Source organism: Penicillium verrucosum, assembly GCF_028828655.1.
Source record: "Penicillium verrucosum strain IBT 35672 chromosome Unknown utg000001l_segment0_segment0, whole genome shotgun sequence".
NCBI classification, from domain to species: domain Eukaryota; kingdom Fungi; phylum Ascomycota; class Eurotiomycetes; order Eurotiales; family Aspergillaceae; genus Penicillium; species Penicillium verrucosum.
The window spans coordinates 7,285,489-7,306,017 of record NW_026643210.1 but is presented as its reverse complement, the minus strand read 5'-3'; the positions used below and the strand labels follow the sequence as shown (position 1 = coordinate 7,306,017).

Below are 20,529 nucleotides of genomic sequence, written 5' to 3'. Positions count from 1 at the left end.
TTGCGGGTTCATCCAAAAACCTCCGAGAAAAAACACCCGAGATATCGTGCAAGATCGCTCCGTTCGTTATTTCGATCGGTTCTTTCCTTCCCAATCTCAAATAATCAGAGAATCAGTTATTCCGGGATCTGAACTGCGAAATGGCGAAATATATAACCGCACGCGAGTTGCGCCAGCATTGGATAACCCAACGTGAAATTGCTCTCCTCGACGTCCGCGAAGAAGGCCCCTATTCCGAGTCCCACCCTCTATTCGCACTAAGTGTGCCAGTCTCAGAGATCGAGAAGAAGTTGCCTCCGTTGGTTCCTCGACTGTCGGCTCCGATTGTTGTCTACGACGACGGCGAAGGTTATGCAGATCGTGCTACCACCCGGATATCAGCCCTTGGGTATCGGGACGTTGCCATCTTGAAAGGCGGGCTTTCTGGCTACGCGCTCGTGGGTGAGGTATATCGCGATGTCAATGTGCCATCTAAGGCGTTTGGCGAGCTCGTCGAATCCATTAATCACACCCCATCCTTATCTGCGCGAGATGTGAAGGATGTTCTGGCGAGCGAAGCTGATGTGGTTGTATTGGATGCTAGACGTTTTGTGGAGTATAATACCATGAGTATCCCCCATGGCCGCAGCTGTCCCGGGGGTGAACTTTTGTATCGCTTTTTTGAGGCTGTTCCCTCTCCGGACACCACAGTCATCGTCAACTGTGCAGGTCGAACGCGCAGTATTGTTGGAACTCAATCTTTGATCAATTCTGGGATCCCGAATAAGGTGGTCGCGCTCCGAAATGGGACGATCGGGTGGACATTGGAGGGTCTGGAATTGGAGACCAAAAAGACGGAACGGGTCCCAAGTCCTTCGGTCGAGGCATCGCAAAAGGCACGGCAATATGCTGAATCCTGGGCGAATCACGTCGGGGTCTCTTTTATTGATGGCAATCAGCTCACTCGATTTACCGCGGAGTTGGAAGATCGCACTTTGTACCTGCTGGACGTGAGAGACCCGGAAGAGTACGCCCTTGGACACCCGATCGGCTTCTCCAATGCCCCTGGTGGTCAATTGGTACAAGCCACCGACGAATGGATTGGCGTTCGAGGAGGTCGCATTGTTCTATACGACACGGATGGTGTGCGAGCGCGCACGACAGCCAGCTGGCTCGTACAACTCGGATGGGAGGTGCATGTCTTTGAAGAACAATCCCAAGTACCAGATGGGCTTCCATGGCCTGAAGTACCTTTGTGGAATCCTTCAAAGAATGGCGCTATCACAATCAATGACCTTCAAAATCTCGCAGGAGCCACTGTCATCGACCTTGCCCGCAGTCCGACCTACCACAAGGGCCACATTCCGGGGGCATGGTTTGCTTCTGGACCGGAAATTGCCCGAGATCTGAAAGTTATAAACGGTGACGGCCCTATCGTGCTAACCTCACCCGATGGTGATGTTGCCCTCATGAATATCGAAGACGCACGGAACTCCGTCTCCAGAGAAGTTTTCTATTTGGCGGGAGGGACAAGTGCCTGGGTAGCTGCCGGCCATCCCCTCGAGACCGAAGCACGGTGGATTTCGCAGCCAATTGACGTGTATAAAAGGCCGTATGAAGGAACAAGCAACGCCAGTAAGGATATGCAAGGGTATCTTGACTGGGAATATGGGCTTGTCGCACAACTGGCAAACGATGGGGTCGCTTGTTTCCACGTTGTGCGGGACTCGCGGGCCTCTAGCCTCTTGAACTGATCGCTTGATTTCTTCTCTCTCGGCAGTTAACACTCTCCCTCTTCTCTTGCTAGCCCCTATAACTAGAAATCATATAATCGTAACTTGAGACCTCGGGAAGTGCCAGGGCTATCTGAACTGGAACCCGACACCATTTTGTGCAATGTGGTGGCTACCTAGCGCCTGCGGATCTGGTGTGGGCGACTCGCCGCTTTACTCGGTTTTTTTTTTTTTCAGGGAAGTCCATGTAGACATTCAGCCCGTGCGGTGAAAGGTATACTTGTGAATTTTGAGGCGAAGATCATACGAATAGCGTTTTTTTTGCCCCTCCTCTTTTTCTGCTCTCCTTTCCACTACAGCAACTCAAGCGGAATGTAGTACTACAGTAGGGGGGAAAGCAGAGGAAGAATCATTCATTGATTAAACTGGAAATTCAGGGGTTTGTATACCCTGTTAAACCATCTAAACTATGCTCAGTCTGTAGCAAATAACAAACTGCAAATGGGAAACATGCATGCGTGGGATGATTGTTCACCAAATACTCCGACGGCGCGGACTGGACCAAATCCACCCAGAGTAGCTATCTTCCGCTCCAGTTTCTCCTGAGTCTGATTGGTCTTCTTAGCGATCTGGTCCTGGTAGACCTTAGCTTGTTCCCCCACATCCTCAAGAAAATCCACAGCGCTCTGGATGAACCTCTCGGCCCTCTGCCGATCCGGTGGATCAGTCTCCATAAGAGGGGCTGATTGCTAGCCCAACTTAGGGAGCCATTCATCCAACACAGCCCTCAGACCCGCACGCATTTCGGCGTGGTTGAACAAATTTGCGTTCATATACCACTGACCTTTTCCCCTCTCCACTTTTCCTTCTGGACAGAAATCCATCACAGGCATGGAATGATCTGTCCAACCCGGAGTCTGCTCGATCCACCATTGCAGGCACTTATCAAACTTCGAGGGGGTCACGTAGATCCTATCGATACGACTCGAGGCAATTACCCCTTGATGGCCCCACCAAGTATATTGCTTCGTGTCGGGATAGGTTTCTCGCCACCCATCCTCCATCACGACACTTCCAATAGTGATAAAGTCCTGAAAGGCTTTACGAACACGCAGATCCTCAACCCGAACCGGATTTCTATCGATAGGATCTAAGGTGGTATTTAGATCCCCTAAGATAATATCCGGTTTTTCGGTACTTGAGATCAGAGCCATCCTTTTCCAGAAGGCCACCTTTTCGGTTTCTACGTTTGGGGCATAGACAGCCATGAGGCTTGTCGCAGGGGCCTTGTCGGCCGAGAATCTCAGCAAGACAGCTCGACCTTCTCTATCCGACCATGTGATCTCACAGTCTTCAATCCGATCCTGTCCCAGTGGTTAATAATTGCAAAGTGCGGTCTCAAAACAATCTCGCGGAAAACATCGAAGCGGAGGTAGAACCACTGGGCCGCAATATGGGGGTTGTGCCGTAGCTTAATACTGGCGATGCACATCCTCTCGGTAGTATCGGCAGCCTTCAAGTCATACCGAGGAAGGTGATCGCATCAGATCATCCCAATGCAGATCCGTTGTGGAGAACGTGACGAAAAGGTGCGCAGGCCCAAGCATCCTTACCATAGTCGTTTCGTCTCCGAGCCCAGTATGGGCGCTTTTCTGGCAGAATATCCGCTAGGCGAGAAGCACTGGAGAGTAGACTATGGCTCTTAGGTCCATCATTCATAAAGAGCTCCTGGAGGTCCTCGATCGTGATATCCGGTCTATCAGCCTAGCGTCGGACATGAAATTCTGCACTCGTCGCCGCCTGGTGACGCATGATTGTGTTGAACACTACGAACTGAAAGCGAGGATGCTGCGAAACGTACTAACAGCGCCGACGGAGAAAGACAGGACGGGTAGGGGAAGCAGGGGAGGCAGGGCAGGGCAGGTCGCACGAGGGGCATCTACCACCGGTCAGTAACCATCAGGAAACAAAGAAAAAGGGATTGTACCTTTACCAACGACAGCCCAACCCAACAAACAGAGAGTCGGCTCCAGCAGCCAGAGGAGAGTGAGGCTCAGCTTCATAAGATAGGACAGCGAGTTAGCAGCGGCATGAGACGACTAGATCAAATGGCTCTTACCAGCAGGAACAAAGAAAGCGTCAAGTCAACGAAGTGCGTGATTGGTGAAATTGTAGACGTGAAGTGGTGATTGTTGCCGAGGAGGAGAGTGGAAGAAGAGAAGAGCACACAGAGCGCGGTAATTATACTGCTACTCTACAGCAACAACTGACATCTCTCTATATAGCAGATTCAATATATATGAGATACTTAATCGTCTCTACCTACGCATTAAGATTGATGCTTAAAAAGGAGCACTAAGCTAACGTTCAGCAATAGAGGTTGGGGGTCCGGGGGCACCAAAGCCCCCTGGTATTAATTTTTAAAATCGGGCTCTTTGCACTCGAATCTGAACCGAATCTGAATGGAATCTGAACTGAATCTGAGTTGAATCTGAATTGAATTATATTGTATTGTAGAGAGGGTAGTTAAAGGAAGAATTCAAAATCATAGCTATATATGTTCAATGCAATAGGCAGATCTCTTGGCCGCTAGTTTAGGGATGGGACATTTGTAGGGTAGACTGTTGTGATTGAAGACGCTATTTATGAGCTACAAGGAAAAGTGGTAAGCTCTTCGATATGTGCGGCCATCATCTACCCCCGCTTCAACGAACGAAGGATTACCCGGCGTAGACAGACGCCCTCTTAAGCGCTTGCAGTACCTTGCTGACGAGTACTTTGCAGCGCAACCTGGCCCTGACAACTCCGGCCAAAATAGTCTCCGGCAAGCCCTAAAAGGCGAAAGCTTTACAAAGGAAAATCTGCTCGACCTTACCGAAATCACGGCCTATCGACTAGGCGCGATGTACGAAGCTAAATACCTCAGGCGGCAGGCAAACATCGACTACCCATCATGACATTGATATAAGCGTCATCCTGGTACGCAAAGGATCTACCGACCGCCAAAGACATAGAACATGTTACTCGCCCAAAATATCAATACCACTCCAATTGGTATGAGGCTACAGAGGGGGAAACCTTCACAGCACCTCATACTTGCATTGGTTGAAACATTGGGGTCCTAGGAAGCCATTCAAGACCATACCAACGTGATAGCTACGAAGAAGATGACTTGGTACCGGTTTATCTTCCGTGTATGGCAAGGCCATCGAGTCTCCCAAGCCGACATTACAATCGAGAGACAGCGCGCGTTTATAGAAGCTTTGAAGGCCAGGGAGTAGCTAGCCTAGCTTTGTTTCGAGTGCTCATTAATACTGCCGATTGATTTTCATGTTCCAGTTATCTTCCCTTGATTCTTAGGGCTGGCTTCAGGCCAAATTTGCATCATTGTAGAGCGTAGCGCCCCGGGCAGAAAATCTTTTTCCTAGGTACGGTGGTCGCGCGACGCCTGGGTGATTCTCACCTAGCTCTCACCCAGTCTATCTTGGTATAGTTATGGGATCAGATAAGCACCCAATAAGTAGAGAGTCTGCCAGCGAATAGTTGATTAAACAATGGTGAATTAATGTCTACCTGATTCTCACTGCAACCCAATGTCCACTGGAACAAGTCTCATCTTAAACAGTCTTACACCGTCATACCATGTTGCTGCATAGGGACCCCCGAGTTGGAGCTCCTCTGGGGAGTGCGGAAGTCTTCAGGGTGTACATATTCTGCAGTAATGATCCGCGAGTCTCTGATCTCTTGAGGCAAGAGGAACCCCCCTTTGAAGGTAGGGTAATCCTCTGTTTCATCGATATTCACAAGGTCACTGGCCATTAGGGTTCCCTGAAAGTTCTGGAAGAGGAGTGCTCTGGCCGTCTCGTGCTGTGGCTCGCCTAGGCATAAGACACTGCCTGATGCTCGTGCAACGCTATCAGTATCTCTAACAGTCCTCCATAATAAAGCCGTAGCATGATCCCGTGACCTTTGCTCCCAGCTGTACTGGGTGCCATGGATGATAGACTGCTGGACTTGTGTTGCTACCCCGTGGCCTTGGTGGGTGCGCCAGTGTCCCGTTCCGACATTGTGGCTGTGCACGAAGACCGGCCGGCCTTGAAGCGCCTCTTCATACGGACCCCATTCTGTCACACGGGGGGTGTTCGGGGGATTCGTCAGCTGGGGGAGGTTCGGGCCGGTAACCAAACTTAGATCATGCTGAAATCCATATGGATATGGAATAAAGCGGTGTCTTGACAGTCGGTCGTACGTGACTGTAATAGTGCCGATCTGTTGAGGTAGGTTCGTGTTACTTACATTTTGCATCCTACCCGCCCACCGAAGGAAGGATTATACATACATAGGTCTCTGTTCCGCCTAACCATACTTCTTTGCCAAGGGGTGAGTTTGCAACCCGTTCTGAGTGGATAATACCGGCCTGTGGGGCCTGTCTCGGTGGTGGTCGTAACCGCTTGAGGAATTCTTTCGCGGCCAAGATATGGTCCGTAAGACGTTTTCTTATGTTTGACATTTTGGGATCGGTAAGACGTACAAATGCATGTGTCACTGTCGTTATTGCGTCTAGACCACCTGGGAGCCGTAATCGTAGGCCCAGTGCGGCCTGCGGGTTGAAGCCTCCTGGCGTATCGGTGACGCCTCGACCAGACTCGACAATTTCAGCTGTGCCATAAAACGATGCTAGAATATACCCAACACGTAAATTACCGACCTCGTCTGGGGCACCCTTAGCCCAGCATGCCTCTAGCGATTTCTTATCCGGAAACACAACTAACAGAAAACCAGTCAGGAGTACTTGTGCGCCCACGGAACCAGGGAAGGCATCACGAATTGATTTTATATGCTCAGGCGGCAGAAAAGTCCGGGGGTCTATCGTCTTGATAGTCGTATAACGTGTCGGCACCATTTGAAATGAAACAGGTGGAATTAATTGTTTCGGCAGGACGTGTATTTCCCTGCCGGCGACATGTGTGCTTTTGATGTTCTTCGCACTACTAGCACTGATGAGCCACAGGGGTGTCGCCACTGGACCATGTTCAACAACGGAAACTTGTTCGTAACTTGCTAATGAAGGGTGTAGTGACCGAACCATTGTTTCTTCATCAGGAGTTTCGATACTCGTCATAAAGGAGACTTTGGCCCGAAGGCCTGGTGTGTTGATATGAGGTGTCGGTTCCACTCGGCGGATGGATGCGAAGGTAAATGTAAGTGGGGCATCTTTGGACGGGGCGGGGGCAGATGAGCTGGCTTCGACATCCTGGGGAACTCGAGCCGGAGTGTGCCCGCCTGGAAAGCTCATAGGGATTGCCATTCCTTTGCTGTCGGTGCTGCCTCCTGCTGGAAAACCCTCGGAGGCGGGGAGAGGTGGTTGCGTGTGGACCGAAGTAGTCTGGCGAATGAGCAAACCGGACCAAATATTACAGAGAAAAAGGGCACGTACCATGGCATGGGACAGGAGCTTTAGGATCCAAGATAAACGGGTATCGGGCACAAGGATCAAGATTAAGCTACCTAGGTAGTCAACGAAAGGTCCTGATCCACGTCGACGAAGTATGAGAGGATCGGTCCGAGGCCGAAATTCAAAGCTTGGAACAACAAACAACACGGATGAAACCTGTAGATATGGCCTGAAGAAGGTAGAAATGCACATTCAACCAGGTCACACATCTACTAGATGGAATTGTCGTTAAAGAGGATCTCCACTAGACTACAACTAGATGAAATTCGACGGATGAAGATGAGATAAATGGAGTATGGGGAGAAGAAACTAAGTGGGGCCTGGCGCCCCGCCCCACTGTCCCATATTTAGAAGGCGGTCATCAAAGGCATAATGGTGGGACCGTTATAAAGGAAAGCTTGCCCTAAAGGCCTGGCCTATCCATACGGGGTGTCGGTTTGACTTAGCGGACTACTACGAAGATGATAGGGATATTATTGGACATGGCAAATGCGTTCTAAGGCCGAAAGAGCTAAAATCCCGGTTATTATATATGGGTATGGCCAAGGTGGAAGCTAAACCGGAAAAGGACCTTGGGCCCTCGGGACCTCGGGAGCGCTAACCGATGACTCAGCGGAGTCCGACACCCGGCGCTGGTACTTCCGCTGTGTAACCCAGATATGAAGCCTTGGAGCCCTGGAGGGTCCGTTGGCGCCTAGGGATCTATAAAAGTACGTTTAAAAGTAAAAACAAAACAAAATAAAATATTATAAAGCCCTGTCCAAGTAACAAGGATCGTTCGTGATGTACATTATTCTGTACAATTCTTCTCCTCATTCCCTTTGGTCTCATACTCTGAAAGTATAAGCCAACTCAATGGTATCTGAATCATTTAAAGTCATTGTCGTCGGCGGTGGCCCAGTGGGTCTAACCGCCGCCCACGCCCTTCATCACGCAGGCATTGACTTTATAATCCTTGAATCCAGGAGCTCTACGGTTCTAGATCAAGGTGCCAGCCTTGTTTTATCTTCGCCGAGTCTCAGAATCATGCATCAGTTGGGAGTTCTGGAACGACTGTTGAAGATAGGAGGAGAGCTTCAGCACACCCAGTCTATGACACGAGATGCATATCAATTTGCTAGCTCTCAAGAAATCTTTCAAGTCTTAGAAAAGAAGTAAGTTTTCCATGATGCTTTTGATAAGGAATCCGCTCTACGGTTCTCCTCTACTCGTGAAAAGAGACTATACTAACCACCTCTTATCAGTCACGGAACTGCGCCAGTCGCATTTCATCGCGCCCAACTCATTGAAGCTCTGTTCGAGAGCTTGCCCGCAGTGGCGAAGGATCGTTACCTTCTGAATAAGAAGGTAGATTCTATTGAATCCGATGAGACTGGAGTGCGTGTCACTTGCACCGATGGAAGCACTTACGACGGATCTATTGTCATTGGGGCAGATGGCGTACACAGCAAATCTCGTCGGATAATGCGCGAACAAGCCCTGGAAGACTCTCAGCGTGATTGGGATGCGGCCGTCCCCTTCCCGGCTCTCTACAAATGCATGCGGTGCAGCTTCCCTCGGGTCGGCGACTGTGGACAATCTACTGATACACAGTCCCAGAATATGTCAACCATGTTCCTAGCCGGCCGGGAGCTGGGGTGGATCTTTCTTTACGAGAGACTGTCTGAGCCGACGACGTCGCGCGTGGACTATTCCGAGGAAGATAGACAAGCCTTTGCAGCTAAATTTGCTGATTTTCCGGTAACCGACAAATTAAAGGTTTATGACGTGTACGATTCTCGTCTGAACGATGGGATGGCAAATTTGGAGGAAGGCATCCTGAAGCATTGGAGTTGGGGGCGAATTGTTTTGGCTGGAGATGCTTGTCATAAATTTACGCCTAACGCGGGACGCGGCCTTAACAATGGGATCCAGGATGTGGTGGCTTTGTGCAACGGACTTCATCAGATACTGGAAACGAGGTCTGAGACCGATTTGCCGGATGTAGTCACTCTGGGTAAGATGTTCGCAGACTACCAGCAGACCCGATCAGCTCCGGTGAAGTCCGACGGGAACCAGTCCCTTTACGTTTCCTGCATGCAAGCCTGGGCAAATTGGTTTTCTTACTTTATGAGTCGATATGTTATGTCGTACGATTGGGTGTTAACCTCGATGGTGAACTCGCTTGCCGCCAACAGGATTCGGAAAGCGTTGGTATTGAATTATATTCATGTTGACGAACCGTTCTTGGCATCAGTTGAGTGGGAACATCCATTGCGAGAGAATGCAATTGACTAGACACATGGTGAAGCCTACTAGCGATCTCTCCTTACCCCATAGGCAAAACAAGGGGAAGATTATTCGAATTGATAGCATCGATTACATATTATATTAGGATACTGTTGTGCCTGGGGCATATAGCCCCACATGGGACAGATCCACCCCCATGTAGTAGAGAGCTTCTCTCTCTCTCTTCTTCTCTCCTTCTCCTCTTTGTCCAATTCGCTACCTACGAATCCAAGTGCATTGCTTCTCCATAACAATCCATCGTAGCAACCTCCATCGGATTATGAGCGCCTATTTCTGCTAGGTGGACCACTAGCACCCTTTTCCTCTGAAGTTTTCTTTCTTGGACTCACTTTTCTTCTCTGGTGATTCGCTCACTTTGCAGATTTGTCGCCATTCAGAAAGCCGTTCCAGTGCAACAATATTCCGACGAAAACACGAACCAATCCGATCGTCGACGATGTCCGATTCGGAAAATGGGAATGGCTACCCCACACAACAGCCCCAGCTTTTGCCCCCCGGTGCACCGAACCCGGCGACCACTGATATCAACGACCACGAAGTCGAGGTCACACAGGCCGATGATGTGCCTGAAATCGTGTTAACAAAGATGCCGAAATTCGGGTTGCTTGAACACGACACAAACAACCCACGTGCTTGGACTATTGTTGTCGAATACGCTCTTGCTCCTTTGCGTTTGAGGAAGATCATTGACAGCAATGTCGCAAGACCTTCTTCAGATCATCCGAAATACGATAGATGGGTGTTCTGGTCTTGCACGATTGCAAGCTGGATGTACATACAGATCGACACGACTCTCCAAGAGAAAATCCAGAACATGACGATCCTTCCCAAATACGCAGATGAGATGATGGATGAGATAATGTTGATGGTTCAAGGCAACCTCAAGGGCGACAATGCGCTCAACGAGATCAGTCGATTTAGCAACTTGAAGCGTTCAAAGTTCAATTCGACAAAGGAGTTCATCACTGAGTTCCAGAAACAGTACTATGTGCTGTCTAGATTCAAGATTCAACCTCACCCATTCCATGCTCTCGCCCAGATCCTTACAGAACTTGAGAACGAAGTCCCAAAGGTTCAGTTCATTGTCGAGGAACTTGGTAGGATCGAACCAAAGAAGATTACTCTCAGTCACGTAGAATAGTACTGCAAAGCTTTGCAGGCTGTCACTGAACGAAACACCGGAACTACCAATGCACAATCTGCCGGCAACCGAGACGGTAGAGGTAGTAACCGTGGTAATCGTGGAAGGCAAAGCAACGAAAGGTAATGCGGCTGACGGCTTCAAAAAGCACTCAACAATGATCAGTTCAAGCTGTTTATTCGGCTGCTTGAAATGATCTAATTTCAACGAAAAAACATGGAGTTTTACTAAGTAGATCAGAATGGGTTCTCGGCTAATGTTTTATGGAATTTAGATATGCCCAGGTTTGGCCGTTACGCGTCTAATTGCGAATGTCCTTCGCAGCCTAATGCAAATTTCTCAAAATTGGTATATTTCTTGTAACTCGTTTATTTCAAGGTTTTCAAGAGGCGAAAAATTTCCCAAACGGAGATATATATGAGTGTATTGACTAACTTTTGGTTTGATACATGAGATAGAACGAACTCCAGGCCACATGCGAGGAAAGCCCAGGTCCCATATTCAAGAAGAGTACAATTTCTTCTCGTGAGTGTGTAAGCCATGGACATTGCCCTCAGTCTGCGCGCTTGCGCTTCTCATCTCAAAGCGAACTGATCCCTTGTTCACCCCATCACGTAGGGCATCGAGATTCTGGACACCGATATCCTGGAGAGAATGCTGCACACCAGCAACGAGGTAAGGGACAAACTGAGTAATCGAGCCACGATCAATCACGGAGCCCGCAACACCCTGTGCGACCTTGACCTTGTCATTCTCGGAGAAGTACCGCGAAGCACCGGCATTATTGCCAGCACCACTCTTGCTCTTATCCTCCATGACAGCAATACTGCCCATACCACGGAAGGCCTTGACCAACTTTCCTTCACTGCTCACAAAGTACTCACCAGGAGACTCTGTGGTACCGGCAAGCAAGCTTCCCATCATAACTGCCGAGGCACCTAGCGCAAGTCCTTTCACAATGTGGCCCAGGTTCTGGACACCACCGTCGGCAATGGTAGGAACACCAAACCGAGCGGCAAAGGCAGACACACTGCGCACGGCAGCGGCCTGAGGACGACCAGCAGCCATGACTTCTTGCGTGATGCACGCCGAGCCACTGCCCATGCCGATCCGTAGACCGTCGGCACCGGCTGCGATCAGCGCGGCAGCTTGCTCGCGGGTAACGATGTTACCTGCGATAACGTCGATATCAGGGAAGGTTTGCTTGATGTATTTGATCATGGCAATCTGGAACTTGCTGTGGCCCTGGCTGCTATCCACGACGACAATATCCAGACCCGCGTCGACGAGCTTTTGGAGACGGACCTTATCCGCGTCGTGGGTGCTCACGGCCGCAGCACAGAGTAGCTGCTTGGATGGAAGCTTCGATGCAAGGGGATAGTGAATGTTTTTCATCAAGTCACTCCGCGAGAGTAGGGAGATTAGGGATCCATCCTTATCCACAATCGGCAGTTTGCCCTTCTTCGAACTCCGGAGGACCTCGTTTGCTTCGGTGAGGGTGGTACCTGCTGGTGCAGTGACGAGGTCTGTGGCCATAACAGCTGTGACTAGATCCTCGGGGTTCCTGTGGAACTGGATGTCTCTGCTGGTGACGATGCCGAGAAGCTTTGAGTGGAGGGTTCCCTTTTCTGTGAACGGAATAAGGTAAGAACCACCAAACGAAACAAAGCGCAAGAGGCAAAATCCTAGGAGAAATCCAACTAACCAGTCACGGGGAACCCGCCGAATCCCCATTTAGTCTTCAGTTCCTTTGTCTCTCTCACTGTTGTCTCCGGGGAGAGAACGATGGGGTCCTGAATGAAGCCATTTTCATAACGCTTCACTTTCTTCACCATCTCAGCCTGCTCGTCTGGCGGACAGTTATTGTGGATAACACCCAAACCGCCCAAAAGAGCCATATGGATGGCCATGTTGTGTTCGGTCACAGTGTCCATGGGAGAAGACAGGAGAGGGGCCTTGATGGTGAAGCGCCTGGTTACTTTGGTTTCCAAAGAAACATCAGATGCCGGGAAAGCTGTTCGGAAGATTAGAAACAACAACCACTAAGCCATGGTTGGTTGCCTTACTGATAGAACCGGGCAAAATGAGAAAGTCATTGTAGGTCAAGGCTCCATGACTATCCGAGTCAAGGAGAGTATCAACGTGGAGGCCATCCCCAGGATACTCCTTGAGCACCTCTAGAGCCTTTGTATAGTCCTGGATTTCGACCATGATGCAAGCAAACGAAAATATAAAAATATAAAAAAAAATAATAAAAACTAATATGTATTGGGAATGGGGGATAATTCCCGAAGAAAGTCAGAGGGGCAGGGGACCGGTGTCCTTTTAACCTTGGAAGGGCTTCAACAGAGGCACGCTTGGCGAAGGATTTCTTGATAATCTACGCCCCACAACAACCAGTTTACAAGTCCGGTGTACGCGTCTGGGTACATACCTGAGTACGGAGTACGGAGTTTTCCGTAATGAGCCGAGAACTATACCATGCTAGCAGGGGTTAGAAAACGGACCAATCAATGCGAAATGTGGGATACATATATAGATTGTCGGTGTAGAGGCACGCGACGCAAGAAAAAAAAAAAAAACGAAGACAAGCCTTACCGGACTTAGTACTAATGTCTGTAACATTCTATGACCTTTCCAGTGCTACTATCCGTCCAATGCTAGGGCAATGCCTAATATGAACATGGTCTAAAATCCATCATCACCCAAATGTGGCCCCAGAGTTGCTTCTCTAGTGCTTCTCTAGAATGATAGGGAGGATATGAATTTCAAGCAATATCGGGTCTGTACAGGGTCTGTACAGGGCCTGGACGATGTGCGGGCGAGTTAGGTGGGGCCACCCGCCATCCGGCCCCACATAACCGAAGTTTCGAATGCGCTAACGAAGATGACTTTGGGGGCTATTCTTACCTATCTACAACATAGGTAGCCCTCATCTCACTAGAACGAATATTGACTCGGTGGATGCGTCTGTCCTCGGCCTCGTGTACTACAGTGCAGTCAAATGTTTGATTGCCGCCCAAGACATTGTGAAGGCTCTCAACGCATTCCATGCCCACATGAAAAATGAGCATGATAAGTGTGAGCTGCTCGAATATCTTTACGCTGCTGCCCGGACAGCCCCACTCTTGATGAATGATAACGTGCGAGATATATCTGCCACTACCATTACGGCGAGGTCGCTCACGACGATGAGCGAGGACCTTACAAGAATTGACATCTTGCTGCGCAACTACCAAGACAGTTGCGAACAAACAATAACGCTGCAACAGAGAATGGCATGTTCCCGTGCTGTGATCAACCATCTCACATTGCAGTCTGGGGTATATTATACATGGGTGTATATACTCAAGCTTGATATGGTGACCATCTCGAAAGTAAGTATTTGTCATCAAAGATTTCATTAGTTCACTCTCACTTCTCAGCTAACTTTCACTTCTCAGCTAACTTTCACTTCTCAGTTGACTTTCACTTCTCAGTTGACTTTCACTTCTCAGCTGACTTTCACTTCTCATTCCTGGTTCACTTCCCTGCCAAGGCAAACATATATCCGTCCCAACCATAGGCTCTGTTTAGCATGCGGCCATAAAGGCGAGCAACTCTGAATGGGAGTTTCCTCCGCGGATGGGGCTCGTGGAATTGTATACCCCTCTTGAAATTCGGCCTGGTCGGCTGAAACTGCCAGGCCGACCCGTAGAGCTTCATCGCCGTGAACCCAACTGAAGTCATTGCATGCAAAAGGTCGTTCCATGGGACTTCTCCCGGTGTGGATGTCAGAGTAGGATTGAAAAAGATTGTTTGGAAGACCTTGAGCGCACGCTCATCAACAAAAAGCGTTGGTTCACGACCAGCAGTATCGGGTCTTGTGAGAGTTTCCGCTTCTGCAATGGCTACGGGGGGCTGAGATATTCCACGGGTTTTGACTTTCCTTCTGGGTTCTGTGACATCGAGTGATTTCGTCAAAAGGTTGGAAGAGACTCGAGAAGTAGGATCGTATGCGAAGTAGGTATCTATGGCGCCTTTTCCTTTAATATCCGCAGTTCCTGCAGTCGAAGGCTTTATCGGCTCAATCCACTCTGTAGTGCGCTTTAAGATGCGCTGCTGGGAGAGGAGACTCCACACAGCCGTGCGACTCGACTTATCGCTAAAGCCGATCATAACCCGGTCAATATCAGCCCAGAAAGCATCCAGGTGGGCTTCAGCGTTGCGCAGCGCCGCCACACTCTCCTTAGTACGACGCCCTTTGACGGGATAGGTAAATCTCCCCCTGAAGGGTCGCCGAGTCTCGCGGCTGGAGTGAGGATGGTTGTATCACGAAGGCTCTCGACGACCTGTGCCCATGGCTTGGTCCACTCTACGCAGTCCTGCTCAAAGTTTGCCTCGCGCTGAGAAAGTTCAATGGCAAATCCCCGGGCCCACGGGTAATAAGTCTCCAACTGGTGTAAACACTGGGAAATGATGGAGATGTCACCAACCACCGTGGTGACGTATGAAGAGAGTAGGTCTCGAGCTCTTGGATCTGATTGGAGGAGTCGCTCTAGCTCGTCCACAATCAGAGGCATACCAACCGAAGACAAGCAAGGGCCATTCTCAGACAGAGTGCGAAGTAGCCAAATCACCCTTTTCTCCACCTTTCCCATCTTGTGGCCGCATTTGAGCACGACCGAGATATTTGTCGACTGGGCATCGGGTGGCAGGCGAGCGAAGTATTTCCGCAAAGGTGGGGAGGCCAAAACTCCATATCTGAGATTAGATAATGGCTCTGTGACCCAAAGGCGGAGGTAATAACGGAACCGGAGCAATGCGTGTAGATACTCCTCCGGCAAACCTCTTGAAGGCGAGATCTCGTCAGCATACTGTTTTTGCAACGAGACCAACTTCTTCGCTTGGCTGCTAAGCTCGGAGAATAGCTCTAGGTCAACGTATGCCTTCGATAGAACAGAGCCAATAATATGTACCCAGATTTCCCCCGATCACGGTTCATGAGTGGGTGGGTATTGCCATCGAGATCTTTCAAAGTCTCCTGACGATGGTCCTTGGCCTCTTGAAGTGTCCTAAAAAAATACTCGGGATCCTCGCGTAAGGACCACACGTGATCCTCTACAGCCGACGCCTTGGTGGCGAGCAGTGACTCAACAAGGGCAAGATCCAGTTGTGCTGGGGCACGGTATGGGGCTTCTGCAGCCATCACACCCAAAGACTCGAAACCGCTTATCTCACCTTCGCGTTCAAGGGGCAGTTCCGGTAAAACAGGGAAGGAGTCACTGGTCAAGGTGGGCTCCGGGATATCATGAAGAAGCTGCGTGCAGCATTGTACAAGAAATGTCAAAAGTCGCTCTTGTATTTCCAGTATCAGCAGGCCCTCTCCAGGAATACACTGCTTTTGTTGCGTCGTCCATTCAAAGGCATCTGGGTTTTCGCTCCATGCCACGAGCTTCCCATAGTCCTTCATCATATTCTCTGTCTCGCCGTTCATAATCATCGTATGGCTGTCCAAAAAGATGAGCCCAACTGCCGGATATCATAAAGCTTGTATATATATAGAGACTGGGCAACACGAAGCTTCTTCGCCTCGAGCTGCTCTTCTGGGCTAAGCTCATCGAAATTCTTGGGTAGACTGATTGACTGCAGTCCCTCCGGGATTGGTGCCTCGAATCCAATCAGGGTTGGGTAACGGGCTTGAAGAAATAGAGATGGCAAGTTATCTGCATACAGGCAGGGTTCCATATATAGGGAACTGAGTGGATATGAGTGCTTTCTCAAATCCAACGAGTTGTTGGATCATATAAAGTTTGTCAGGACCCGGTATATCATTCCACAGCTTGCCAAGTGTCACTCCCTGGTTTTCTCCATTATAATATACTCGGCTTCAATGTCGTCGGCAGGAGGCTCCAAGCATACACCATCAGGGCTGAAATGCTGAGGACATTCCGAACCTAGAAATTGGGATTAGGTTATATAGTCTTAGCAACACAAACTCAAGCAACCCTCACATAGTCCATCGTCGCCACCTCACTCTGGAAGCTTCTGTACTTTGACACAGGATATAGACCCTGTCGACTGGGTTGCGATCTTGATAAGTTCTGCTAGGTTTAACTTAACATAGCGGCGAGAAAGCTGTTCCTTGTCATTCCAAAGCCAGCGCCCCGATGTGTAGTGATAAAGACTATTCTCATCACAATCTAACGTGGAGAGTCATTGTATGACAGGGGTTGCATGCGACCAGGGCGAAACATATGTTGAAAATGCGACATCGGACTCTGGATATATCAACAATCTGCAATAGAAGGCATGATGAAACGAGTTTAACATTGCAAGGGCGTAGATAAGACCTGGGTTGGAGGATCCCATAAGCCCTGCGTGCGTACATTTTGTCAAGGAAAAAAAAGTCCAGGTTGCGTTCAGAAAGTACACATCCTTATCACATGCATCACGTTATGGGTGGGTGCAGCAAACAACTTGACTGTTTTCGTTCATCCCTTTTTTCAGTATCTGCCCCTTTCTTTGGCTGTATTGCTAATCTGGAATATCTGGACGTGCTAGCACTTATCAAATACGGAATTCTAGTTCCACAGTTCTGCACTCACTGCAAATATTCATGTCTAGCTTTATTAAAAAGATATGGTTTATTAAGGTTGTTTGTCCCGTTGGTTCTGATATAGCGATAGCGATAGCGATAAGAGATCACTCTCACACTAGTCCTATTTTGACCTAGTCAAAATGATGATGTCATTTAGACCCACCTCTACCCACCTTATGCATAGCACGATGTTTAGTCAACAATGACCTACACCTCCGTTTATGGATGTACATTGCACAGAACAAGTGGTGATAATCACTCAAGATTCCCAATTCAACACCTGAGGTGAGCTTGTGGAGGTTTGTGCATCACTTATGACCGAATTCAGTTTATGCCCGAAGATCTCCCGGCTGACATAAATATTCTCTGATTGGCTATTTGGGATCCCCGAGGTTCCTGACTTCATGATACTACTAGTTATGTATTCCACCCTTGGAACCAGAAGAGATGACTTCATATGTGGCTTTCATGTTAATTTCCTCGAGTTTTATTGTCAACCTCTTCTTCCCCCTCATATTTTGCATAGCAATCGAGTCTACGTATACTCTGGACATATATCTATGTTTTACATCTACTTTCGAGGGTCAAAAACAATTTTCCCTCGCCTTGGCCAAGACTACCCAGCGATCTCATTGTTTGGATCTAGTAGAGGATAAGTGGCACCCGAATGATAGAATGTTCTGTAAACCAAATTCCAACACAAAAATGGACAAATGGACGATAGAGGAGCTGACGTCAGGCTATGTGGGGAATGCCAAGAAAGGAAAGGGAGCTCTGGATACCGCAGATCAATTCACAAGGCTTCTTTTCTTTTCTTTTTTCTTTTTTCTTTTTTTTTTGATATTCACACATAGGATCTTAGGATGGTGGTGAATATCATAAACACAATAAATACTGTGAATATCTGAATGTATTGTAATATATATAAAGCTTCAAATATTTTTATACTTTCAATCGTAGCAATTATCATCGCTGGACCTAAACTATACGGCGTGCAACGCCACGGGCGCCACCACTCTTCACTGTAGATCCACTATAAATCCGGTTTCAGCCCGTGGAGTCCTAAGTGAGAAAAGTCTGCGCATAACTCTGTACATACTCCGTCCTTATAACACCTGGAGAAGGTCCACAAAAGATTTTTCTCTCACGCCTTTTACTCCTTCCCCCGCATAACGCAAGGATGTCTCCCCCAGATCAAGACACCGAAGCTGTTCATAGCGAAAGTAGACCTCTATCTGCCAGTGGCATGGACAGTGAATCTAACGGACCTGTCGATATCTCTGCCGCGCTTGAAAAAAAAGAGAGCAAACGCGCCGACGGAAAGCGCGAGCTGAAGGAAACAGAATGCTATGAGATTCTGGGATACTGCTGGCCACGATGGAAGAAATGGACCTATCTGGCCGCGGTTGCCTTCGTTCAGGTTTCTATGAACTTCAACACTTCGGTCTACCCTGCTGCTGTCAAAAATCTGTCTGAGGCTTTCCACATTAGCGAACAACATGCTCGCACAGGCCAAATGGCTTACCTGGTTACATATTCTATTGGTTGTGAGCTGTGGGCTCCTTGGTCCGAGGAATTCGGTCGCTGGCCTATCCTCCAGCTCTCTATGTTCTTGATCAACATTTGGCAACTCCCTGCCGCCCTTGCACCCAACTGGGGCAGTCTTGTTGTCGCTCGTGCATTGGTTAGTTTCTCCCTAAATCTAGCGTCTTGATAATTTGGTAAACTAACACAATATAGGGTGGTCTCTCTACTGCTGGTGGTAGTGTCACTCTCGGTCTTATTGCCGATATCTACCAGCCCGAAACGCAACAATTCCCTCTCGCATTCATCGTTTTGTCCTCATGTATCGGTACAAGTATTGGTGGTGTGATTGGAGGACCAATTGCGCGGTGTAAGCAACCCATTTTCCCCCGAGGTCACTATGTACTGGTTTGCGACCTATTGCTAACACCTATGTTTGATATTTAGTCCTTGATTGGCAATGGTTCTTCTGGATTCAACTTATCTTCGGAGGAGTTACTCAGTTCATCATCTTCTTCATGCCCGAGAGTCGTTCGACCATCATCATGGACAGAGAAGCCAAGCGCCGCCGCAAGACCGGAGAAGACCCGAATATCTACGGACCCAATGAGTTGAAGAGCCCCCGTGTGTCCCTCAAGGAAGCCGGCAGGATCTGGGCGCGTCCATTCTACATGCTTCTGCGCGAGCCTATCGTCCTCTGTCTTTCTCTTCTCTCCGGTTTCTCCGATGCTCTGATCTTCACCTTCCTCGAGAGTTTCGCCATCGTCTACAAGCAAGGATGGGGCTTCGGTACCCTCGCACAAGCCTGGGCAGTTATCCCCATCAACGCCGCCTACTTCATCGCTTACTTCAGTTACTTCCCGTGGTTTATGCGTGATCAAAAGCTTCGACTCAGATATGGTGACGCCGCTATCCCGCCCGAGCGCCGTCTCAAGTGGCTGCTCTTCCTTGCGCCGCTCGAGCCCATCGGTCTATTCGGTTTCGCATGGACATCCTTCGGCGACTCGAAAAACGTCCACTGGATCGGATCCATGATTTTCTCCGGCTGTGTCGGTATCGCCAACTATGCTATCTATTTATCCTCTGTTGATTATATGGTCGCTTCCTATGGTGTTTACTCTGCTTCTGCGACAGGTGGCAACGCTTTCGCGCGTGATCTTCTCGCTGGTATCTCGGCCATGTACGCAACGCCTATGTACACAAATATCGGCAACAAGTGGCATGTTGAATATGCAAGCACGATTCTGGCTTGTCTTTCCTGTCTGGTTGTGACCCCCATCTATATTTTCTACTGGAAGGGACCGCAGATTCGCGCCAAGAGTAAGTTCGCCTCTACGCTTGCTGCCGACAGGGAGAAGAACAATGGCCGGCGTGTCAGCAGGATCAGTGCTGAGCCTCAGTATTGAGCTTTAATCTGAAACATGCGTGTGGATTATTATAAGTACGTGGTATTTGCGTATATATTTGTTTTCATGTCTGTGATGTATATACGACTCATGGGTAGATGGCCCTAGGGGATTTTTCTTATTCCCTTGTTATTGAATATCTCATCATTGCTACATAACCTTGTGGCTGGATTTTGTTTCATATCGCAGCAAGCTAGACTCAAAAAGATAGACAATTTATTTCAACATTCACATTTTGCGGATGTAGCCTGATCTAGCCTTCGTCACATATTTAGGGGAAAAGATATCATGACCGAATGAGCAACAAGGAAGGGTGAGGCCATCTGCAGACATCTGGATCGGGTGGGAACACACGATGAATGCAGTAAGGATATGCATTCTACTATATCCACGCACTTCTTCTTATATCAACACCGTTTATT

At 48.8% G+C, this 20,529-nt stretch overlaps 9 protein-coding genes across 9 annotated transcripts; 5 read left to right on the top strand and 4 right to left on the bottom strand.

The window, feature by feature from the left end:
* Positions 1–140: 140 nt before the first annotated feature.
* N7516_002711 (uncharacterized protein) lies at positions 141–1,733 on the top strand (the record flags this gene model as incomplete). Its single annotated transcript, XM_057215431.1, has 1 exon — positions 141–1,733. The coding sequence occupies one exon, from the start codon at positions 141–143 to the stop codon at positions 1,731–1,733; it is 1,593 nt and encodes a 530-aa protein (XP_057077314.1).
* A 728-nt stretch (positions 1,734–2,461) lies between these two features.
* Positions 2,462–3,328, bottom strand: N7516_002710 (Endonuclease/exonuclease/phosphatase; the record flags this gene model as incomplete). The annotated part of the gene is made up of 2 exons (XM_057215430.1): positions 2,462–3,076; positions 3,239–3,328. The coding sequence occupies 2 exons, from the start codon at positions 3,326–3,328 to the stop codon at positions 2,462–2,464; spliced, it is 705 nt and encodes a 234-aa protein (XP_057077313.1).
* Positions 3,329–3,407: 79 nt separating this feature from the next.
* N7516_002709 (uncharacterized protein) lies at positions 3,408–3,901 on the top strand (the record flags this gene model as incomplete). The annotated part of the gene is made up of 2 exons (XM_057215429.1): positions 3,408–3,660; positions 3,732–3,901. The coding sequence occupies 2 exons, from the start codon at positions 3,408–3,410 to the stop codon at positions 3,899–3,901; spliced, it is 423 nt and encodes a 140-aa protein (XP_057077312.1).
* Positions 3,902–5,339: 1,438 nt separating this feature from the next.
* On the bottom strand, positions 5,340–7,152 carry N7516_002708 (uncharacterized protein; the record flags this gene model as incomplete). Its single annotated transcript, XM_057215428.1, has 3 exons — positions 5,340–5,981; positions 6,052–7,098; positions 7,150–7,152. 3 exons carry the CDS (start codon positions 7,150–7,152, stop codon positions 5,340–5,342), a joined length of 1,692 nt encoding a protein of 563 aa, XP_057077311.1.
* Positions 7,153–8,022: 870 nt separating this feature from the next.
* N7516_002707 (FAD-dependent oxidoreductase) lies at positions 8,023–9,444 on the top strand (the record flags this gene model as incomplete). The annotated part of the gene is made up of 2 exons (XM_057215427.1): positions 8,023–8,321; positions 8,412–9,444. The coding sequence occupies 2 exons, from the start codon at positions 8,023–8,025 to the stop codon at positions 9,442–9,444; spliced, it is 1,332 nt and encodes a 443-aa protein (XP_057077310.1).
* A 448-nt stretch (positions 9,445–9,892) lies between these two features.
* Positions 9,893–10,597, top strand: N7516_002706 (uncharacterized protein; the record flags this gene model as incomplete). Its single annotated transcript, XM_057215426.1, has 1 exon — positions 9,893–10,597. The coding sequence occupies one exon, from the start codon at positions 9,893–9,895 to the stop codon at positions 10,595–10,597; it is 705 nt and encodes a 234-aa protein (XP_057077309.1).
* A 501-nt stretch (positions 10,598–11,098) lies between these two features.
* Positions 11,099–12,808, bottom strand: N7516_002705 (uncharacterized protein; the record flags this gene model as incomplete). Its single annotated transcript, XM_057215425.1, has 3 exons — positions 11,099–12,225; positions 12,303–12,611; positions 12,664–12,808. The coding sequence occupies 3 exons, from the start codon at positions 12,806–12,808 to the stop codon at positions 11,099–11,101; spliced, it is 1,581 nt and encodes a 526-aa protein (XP_057077308.1).
* A 1,311-nt stretch (positions 12,809–14,119) lies between these two features.
* Positions 14,120–16,079, bottom strand: N7516_002704 (uncharacterized protein; the record flags this gene model as incomplete). The annotated part of the gene is made up of 3 exons (XM_057215424.1): positions 14,120–14,838; positions 14,913–15,490; positions 15,556–16,079. The coding sequence occupies 3 exons, from the start codon at positions 16,077–16,079 to the stop codon at positions 14,120–14,122; spliced, it is 1,821 nt and encodes a 606-aa protein (XP_057077307.1).
* A 2,278-nt stretch (positions 16,080–18,357) lies between these two features.
* Positions 18,358–20,107, top strand: N7516_002703 (uncharacterized protein; the record flags this gene model as incomplete). The annotated part of the gene is made up of 3 exons (XM_057215423.1): positions 18,358–18,861; positions 18,918–19,071; positions 19,149–20,107. 3 exons carry the CDS (start codon positions 18,358–18,360, stop codon positions 20,105–20,107), a joined length of 1,617 nt encoding a protein of 538 aa, XP_057077306.1.
* Positions 20,108–20,529: the final 422 nt, after the last annotated feature.